Here is a 7552-nt window from a genome sequence, read left to right on the forward strand (position 1 = left end):
ATCCCTGCTGTCCCCAGTGTCCCCCCGATGTCCCCCCGATGTCCCCCCATGCCCCAGAGCTCTCCCCATCCCTGATGTCCCCGCAGTGTCCCCACTGTCCCCTCGCTGTCCCCCGCTGTCCCCCTGCTGTCCCTCCCGCTGTCCCCCCCCATCCCCGCTGTCCCCCCGCTATCCCCCCCATCCCCGCTGTCCCCCCGCTGTCCCCCCTGTCCCCCCATCCCCGCTGTCCCCGCGCTGTCCCCCCTGTCCCCCCATCCCCGCTGTCCCCGCTGTCCCCCGCCATCCCCGCTGTCCCCCCCGCTGTCCCCGCTGTCCCCCCGCGCTGACATTTCCCCGCACAGGCTCCCGCCGGCACCATGAGCACCGAGACGCTGGTCAAGGACGTCAAACCGGGGCTCAAGAACCTCAACCTCATCTTCATCGTGCTGGAGACGGGTGCGTGCGAGCCCCCCCCGCCCCCCCCCGGGTCTCCTCCGTCCCCTCCATCCCCCGCTGACCCCCGGTGTCCCCTGGGTGTCCCCTGGGTGTCCCCTCCAGGCCGGGTGACCAAGACGAAGGACGGCCACGAGGTGCGGACGTGCAAAGTGGCCGACAAGACCGGCAGCATCAACATCTCGGTGTGGGACGATGTGGGGAACCTCATCCAGCCCGGGGACATCATCCGGCTCACCAAGGGGTACGGCAGCACTTGGGGACCCCCGGGGGCCCCCAGGGACCCCCAGGGACCCCCGAGTCCCTCATCATCCTCCTCCTCCTCCTCCTCAGCTACGCCTCGGTCTTCAAGGGCTGCCTGACGCTCTACAACCGGCCGCGGGGGGGACCTGCAGAAGATCGGCGAGTAAGGACGGGCCCGGGGGGGTTTTGGGGTCTGGGGGGAGTTTGGGGGGTCACGGGGGGACCCCACGGCCCCGCTCTGCCCCGCAGGTTCTGCATGGTCTACTCCGAGGTGCCCAACTTCAGCGAGCCCAACCCCGAGTACGTGGCGCAGCAGTCGCAGGGCAAAGGGGTGAGTTGGGGGGCTCGGAGTCGAGTCCCTCCCAAATTTCCCCTGAATTTTCCCAGAATTCCCCCAAATTTGCCCCAAATCCCCTCAACTTCTCCCAAAATTTCCCAACCCCTCAAATTTCCCCCAAATCCCCTCAGACTTCCCCCAAATCCCCTCAAACTTCCCCCAAATCCCCTCAAATTTCCCCCAAACCACCCCAAATTTCCCTAACCCCCCCCCAAAATCCCCCCAGATTTTCCCAACCCCCTCAAATTTCCCCCAAATCCCCTCAAATTTCCCCCAAATCGCCCCAAATTTCCCTAACCCCCCCCCCTCAAACCCCCCCAAATTTCCCCCAAATCCCCCCCCAGAGCCTGGGGGGAGCGGGAGGGGCCATGGTGGCACTGCCGGGACCCCTCCCCCCGGCACCCCCAGCTCTGTGACACTCGGGGGGTCTCCGTCCCATCTCCCCAGGCCCAGAACGAGAGCGCGACCCCGGCAGCTCCCCAGCCCCCCCAGGGCCCCCCCGCCGCCCCCCCAGGTGGGTACCGCAGCCCCCTCCCCCTCCTCCGTGCCACCCCCGCACCCCCTCAGCCCCCTCCTCACCTCCCGGTTCCCCGCAGCCCCCGACAGCCAGAACGGGAACGGGCTGAGCCCGGGGGGGCCCCGCGCACCCCCCCGCCGCCCCCCCGCACCCCCCGAGCGGCCGCATCACCCGCAGCCAGCCCGGCCACCCCAACCCCGTCAGCAACGGCAAAGAGACGCGCAGGAGCAGCAAGAGATAACGGGGACCCCCCCGCGGACCCCCCCCCCCCGGACCCTCCCCGGGACCACCGGCAGCTGGGGGCGGAGGGGGGGGTGGTCCCTGGTGCCCCAGCCCCGGGGCGAGGAGGGGGTGCCCGGTGCCCACTCGCAGCGGTGCCTCCGGGGGGGGGGGGGGCGAGCGTGGCCCGGACCCCCCCCCCCGCCGCCTCCGGTGCTCGGGGGTCCCGGGCAGGACGGGGCAGCCCCCGGGGGGGGTGTCCAGGCCGTGCCCGCCACCCTCGTGCGCGGTCGGGACGCGTCGGGTGGGGGGGGGGTTAATAAAGAACCGAGCTCTGCCCGCGCCTCCCCGGCTCTGCCCAGCGCGGGGGACCCGGACCCCCCCGCCCGCCGCCCTCCGGGCCCTCCCCGCGGCCCCTCCCGGCACCGGGGCCGGCTGGGAGCAGCTCCGGGGTGACCCTTGGCCCCCCCCGGGTCGGGCGCAGCAGACGCGGGCCGGGGACGGGGACAGGCGGGGGACAGCGAGGGGCGCGCCATCGGCTCAGGTGGGCACGGGTGGGCACGGGAGGGGTCCCGGGGGGGGGGCACGGGTGACACCGGCGCCGCACCTGCGGGGGTCCCACGGGCCGGGGGACAGCGAGACCCGGCTAGGAGGGCGGGGGGCGGCTCCGGGGAGGGTGGGGACACCCGCGGGGGTGTCGGGGGGTCGGTGGGGCGGCGGCTCCCGGGGTTTTCCAGCCCCACGGCGTGGCCGGGCCCCACGTGGAGTGGGGCGGGGGGGGGAGGAGCGGCCATCCCGTGTCCGTGTGGGGCCGTCCCGTGTCCCCGACGGTGGCGGGGGGGGGCTGGAGGGGGGACACGGCCGTGGGTGGGGGGCTGGGGGCGTGGGGTGGGGGCCGAGGTCTTTATCTCGCTCTCGGTGAAACATTAACTCCCCCGCCAAACCCGCGCCCGTTGCAAAACCTCCCCTCAAGGACGAGGGTCACCGTGTGTCCCCCCCCGGCTGTCCCCACGACCCCCCATCTCCCACCCTGCGACCCCACGGGGGGGCCCGGGAGCCGCGTCCCCCCCCCCCCCCCCCAGCCCCGCTCCCCGCGGTGTCCCTGAGCCCCGGTGCGGGACACGTGTCCCGGGAGGTGTCCCCGGTGCCGCCCGTGGCTCTCCGTGCGGCCGGACCGCCGGACGGGTGACAGGAGGGTGACAGGACAGAAACCCCCCCAGTCCTGGTGGCACCGGCACCCAGGGTGACACCGGCCCCGCGCCTGCGGGGGTCCCGCGGGCCGGGGGACAGCGAGACCCGGCCGGGCGGGCGGGGGGCGGCTCCGGGGAGGGCGGGGACACCCGCGGGGGTATCGGGGGGGTCGGTGGGTTGCGAGCGAGGGCTGAGGGGTCCCAACATCGCCCCTCTCCTCCAGCTGCTGCCGCGGGATCCGGCCCCATGAGCCCCCCTGGGCTCCTCCTGGGCGTCCTGGGGCTGCTGGCTCTGGGGACCGGGGGGTCCCCGGGGACACCGGCGGCTCCGGGGGGGCTCCCCGAGGACGCGGCGCAGGAGCACGGCTACTACCTGCAGCAGCTCTTCGGGCAGTACGGGGCCAACGGGACGCTGCCCTTCGAGGGGCTGGCGCGGCTGCTGGGCAGCCTCGGGCTGGGCCGGGTGCAGGTGGTCCAGATCCAGCACGAGGAGCTGGGCCACGGCCACGTCAGCCACCTGGACCTGCTCGAGGTGCAGGAGGACAAGCACCGGCACAGCCACCCGCTCTGGGAGCACGGCGGGGACGCGGCTCCCAGCGCCCCGACCACCGACGGACCCCACAGGTAGCTCGGGGTCCGCTCCCCGCGGGGCTGCCCCGCAGCGCGCTGTGCTGGGGGCTCATCACCCCCGTCTCCCGCAGCCCCCCGCCCTCCCGGACGCCGAGCTGGGTGGAGCCGGTACCCGCCGAGCCCCCCGGGGCTGGGGGAGCCTCCCGGCAGTTCCAGCCCACCCTGAGCCTGCTGGGGAGGGTCCTGGGCTTGGAGCACTCCAGCGCCGACCACCCGCACGACGACGTGAGTGGGGACGGGGGGGGTCGCGCTGTCCCGCTCCAGTGCCACATTCCGGTGCCCCCCCCGTGGAACCGGGACCCCCCAGCGCCGCTGACCGCGGGCCCCCCGCCCCCAGTGCCTCAACGTGACGCAGCTGCTGGTGAATTTCGGGCTGGACTCGGTGTCGCAGCTGACGCCCGAGCAGTTCACGCTCCTGTGCCCCGCGCTGCTCTACCAGATCGACAGCCGCGTCTGCATCCAGCACAGCGATGAGGTGACGCTGCCTCCCCCGGGGGGGGCCCTGTGGCCAGGTAACCCCAAGCCGGGGCCCCTCTCTGGCCCCCGGCCCAAGCTCCCTCGTCCCTGGGGTCCCCCGTCTCTGCAGCCCCATCCCTGTCCCCCCATCGTCTGGTCCCCATGTCCCCTGTCCCCATTGTGATATGGGGGTCCCCATCCCTGGGGTCCCCATCCCTGCATCCCCAAGACCCCCCTTTCCCCTCCCCCCATCCCTGTGCTCTCCTACTCGAGCCGTGCCCCCCTTCCCCCAGTCCTGATCCCGTTGTCCTCATCCCTGGAGTCCCCATTCCCACATCCCTGGAGTCCCCATTCCCACATCCCTGGGGTCCCCATTCCCACATCCCTTGGGTCCCCACCCCTACATCCCTGGGGTCCCTATCCCTGGAGTCCCCATTCCCACATCCCTGGGGTCCCCACCTCTACATCCCTGGGGTCCCCATTCCCACATCCCTGGGGTCCCCATCCCTCCATCCCCAAGGCCCCCCCACTCCCACCCCCCACTCCCCGTGCCCCCCTGCTCCGGCCATGCCCCCTGACCCTCCCCGCAGCGCTGGGCTGGGGGCTCCTGGCCGTGGTGTCCGTGAGCCTCCCCTCCGCCCTGGCCGTGCTCCTGGTCCCGCTGTTGAGCCGCGGCTCCTTCCGCTCGCTCCTGGCCTTCCTGGTGGCCCTGGCCGTGGGGACACTCTGCGGGGACGCCCTGCTGCACCTCTGGCCCCACGTAGGTACCGCCGCGGGGGGTGGCATCCGGGGGTCACCGCGGTGTCCGCGTCCCCTGAGCCGCCGCGTCCCCGTGTCCAGGCGCAGGGCAGGCACCAGGAGCCGCCGGGGGAGCCGGGCCCCGAGGTGCTGCAGGGGCTGGCGGTGCTGGGGGGCCTTTACCTGCTCTTCCTGCTGGAGCTGCTCCTGGGGATGCTGCGGCGCCGGCGGGAGGCCACGGTGAGAGCGGCGGGCACCGGGCGGGCACGGGGCCGCCACCGGGGCCAGCTCTGTACGCAACGGCTTCGTTGTCCCCAGGGACACCCCCACGGAGAGACCCCCGGCCTGGCCGCGGGGGTCCCGGCATCGCCACGGGGAGGTACGACCCCCTCGCACCCTCCAGAGCCCCCCGCTCCGGCCCCGGCCCCGGCACCCACCGGAGCCGGAGTGTCCGTCCCGCCGCAGGGACCGAGCTGCGACACCTGACGGCACCGGACCCGGAGCTGGAGCTGAGACGCCCCGAGCCCCGCCAGGGACCCTCTCACGGACACTCCCACGGACACTCCCACGGCCCCGCGCTGCCCCTCGGCTCCGGGGCCGCTGACATTGTGTGGATGGTGGTGCTGGGGGACGGCATCCACAACCTGACGGACGGGCTGGCCATCGGTGAGGGCGGGGACCGGGACCGGGACGGGGACGGGGATGGGGACGAAGATGGAGGCAGAAGGGATGCGCAGGGACAGGAGGATACTGGGGACGGGGGGAAGGGGGGCAGCGGGGACAGGCGGACAAGAGGCACAGGGTCCCGCGTCAGGGGCGGGGCACAGGGGACAAGGGACAGGTGTCGCATCGGGAACAGAGGGACAAGGGGTGCACAGAGCAGCAGGGGTGAGGGGACGGGGGTGTGTCAGGGGCAGGGGGACAGGGGGACAAGGGGTGCACAAGAGCAGCGGAGACAGGCGCACAAGGGGCGCACGGTGGTTCAGGGGCAGGGGGACAAGGGGTGCATCGGGACACGGGGACAGAGGGACAAGGGATGCATCGGGGATGGGGGACAAGGACTGCCGGGTTTATTGGGGGCAAGGGGACAGAGGGACAAGGGGTGCCCGGCGCGTCGGGCACCGGGGCCGTGCGGGTCCGGGACGAGGAACCCTCTCCCCACAGGAGCCGCCTTCTCGCACAGCCTCTCCAGCGGGCTCAGCACGGCGCTGGCCGTGCTCTGCCACGAGCTGCCCCACGAGCTGGGTGAGTCGCTGGCCCCCGCCCTGGCCCTCCCCCAGAGCTGGGGACAGCCCTGAACCCCCCCTCCGGTGGCCGCAGGTGACCTGGCGGTGCTGCTGCGGGCGGGCACAGCCCCGCGCTCCGTCCTGCTCCTCAACCTGCTCTCGGCCCTGCTCTCCTGCCTGGGGGTGGTCGCGGGGGCGGCCCTGGGGCAGAGCGGGACCCCCCTCGCCCCCTGGCTCCTCACCGCCACCGCCGGCATCTTCCTCTACGTGGCCCTGGCCGACATGGTAAGGGGAGTCTGGGGGGGCCCGGGGGGTGTCCGGGGGTCTCACGGCGACCCCGCTGAGCCCCCCCTGCTCTGCCCCAGCTCCCCGAGGCGCTGCGGGGCTCCGAGGGTCCCGGCGAGGGCACCTGGAGCCGCTTCCTCCTGCAGAACGCGGGGTTCCTGCTGGGCGCTGGCATCATGCTGGGCATCGCCCTGGCCGAGGGGCACCTCCGCGCTTGGCTCCAGCCCTGAGGGGCTCGGTCCCGCTCGCCCCCGCCGCTGACCGGAGCCGGAGCGGGCGGCGGGACCCCCACCCCGCCCTCAGGACGGGATTTTGCCCCCTCCTCAAGAATCCCCCGGGGGGATCGGCCGTGCCGGGAGCCTCAGGCTCAGCCCCGCGGGAGGGGACTCGGGGGGTCCCCTCGCTGCCCCGTGGCCTCTCCCGGGGTGGACACGCGGCTCCGGGGCTGGATCCGAGCGTGTTCCCTCTCCTGACCCCCCCCGCGAGGAGCCGAGGAAGGACCAGAGCTCTTAGAAGCGAGAATTGATCCAGCGCCGCAATAAAAAGAGCAGGATTTGGTCACAGGGGCTGGATTTGCTGCCTGGCTCCTGTCCCCGCGAGTGTCCGGCTCGGGGGACAGCGGTGGCACAGAGAGGGGTCTCGGGGTGTCCCTGTCCAGCTGTAGATGCGCCAAATTTGGGGGGCGGGCGCCGCTTGGGACCCCTCAGGGGGTTTGGGCTCCTCGGGGGTCTCGGAGCCCGTCCTGCAGTGGGGCTGGGAGCCCTGGAAAGGCTGGGAGCCCATCCCACAGCAGGGAACCCTCAGGGGTTCAGGACCGCTTGGGGGATTGGGACCCCATCCAACAGCGGGGGTGAGACCCCTCAATGGTCCAGGAGCTCTCAGGGGGCTGGGACCCCATCCCGGGGCAGGGCTGGGACCCTTCAGGAGGCTGAGACCCCTTGGGGGCTTGGGACCCCTCGGAGGGTTGGGACCTTGTCCCACAGCGGGACTGGGACCCCTCATAGGTCCAGGAACCACTCAGGGGGCTGGGATCCTGTCCCACAGTGGGATTGGGACCCTTTGAGGGGCTGGGACATCATCCCACAGCAGGACTGGGACCCCTCAAAGGTCCAGGACCCCTCAGAGGGCTGGGACCATGTCCCACAGCAAGACTGGGACCGCTCAGGGTTCTGGGACCTCTCAGGGTTTTGGGACCTCTCAGGGTTCTGGGACCTCTCAAGGTTCTGGGACCGCTCAGGGTTCTGGGAGCCCTCAGGGTTTTGGGACCTCTCAAGGTTCT

The 7552-nt window shown here is 72.7% G+C and overlaps 2 protein-coding genes across 2 annotated transcripts in view; both read left to right on the forward strand.

The window, feature by feature from the left end:
- The window catches only part of NABP2 (nucleic acid binding protein 2), a 15296-nt gene extending 13428 nt beyond the window's left edge, over positions 1–1868 (forward strand). The window contains 8 exon segments of the mRNA XM_048327600.1: positions 342–435; positions 538–676; positions 766–802; positions 804–838; positions 925–1006; positions 1460–1526; positions 1609–1642; positions 1644–1868. Of these exon segments, the coding sequence (XP_048183557.1) occupies positions 342–435; positions 538–676; positions 766–802; positions 804–838; positions 925–1006; positions 1460–1526; positions 1609–1642; positions 1644–1770 (615 nt within the window). The 3' untranslated portion in view covers positions 1771–1868.
- Positions 1869–3185: 1317 nt separating this feature from the next.
- Positions 3186–6799, forward strand: SLC39A5 (solute carrier family 39 member 5). Its single transcript, XM_048328313.1, has 10 exons — positions 3186–3562; positions 3640–3793; positions 3906–4080; positions 4615–4784; positions 4865–5002; positions 5081–5141; positions 5228–5428; positions 5927–6007; positions 6083–6273; positions 6354–6799. Exons 1-10 carry the CDS (start codon positions 3186–3188, stop codon positions 6501–6503), a joined length of 1698 nt encoding a protein of 565 aa, XP_048184270.1. The 3' UTR covers positions 6504–6799.
- Positions 6800–7552: the final 753 nt, after the last annotated feature.

Source organism: Corvus hawaiiensis, chromosome 24 (assembly GCF_020740725.1).
Source record: "Corvus hawaiiensis isolate bCorHaw1 chromosome 24, bCorHaw1.pri.cur, whole genome shotgun sequence".
NCBI lineage: Eukaryota > Metazoa > Chordata > Aves > Passeriformes > Corvidae > Corvus > Corvus hawaiiensis.

Excerpts from the sequence above, each read along its gene's own strand:
- SLC39A5 (XM_048328313.1), top strand. The coding sequence starts at position 3,186 with ATGAGCCCCCCTGGGCTCCTCCTGGGCGTCCTGGGGCTGCTGGCTCTG. Across the intron at positions 3,563-3,639 it reads ACCACCGACGGACCCCACAG|CCCCCCGCCCTCCCGGACGC; the intron begins GTAGCTCGGGGT and ends CGTCTCCCGCAG. Across the intron at positions 6,008-6,082 it reads CGAGCTGCCCCACGAGCTGG|GTGACCTGGCGGTGCTGCTG; the intron begins GTGAGTCGCTGG and ends CGGTGGCCGCAG.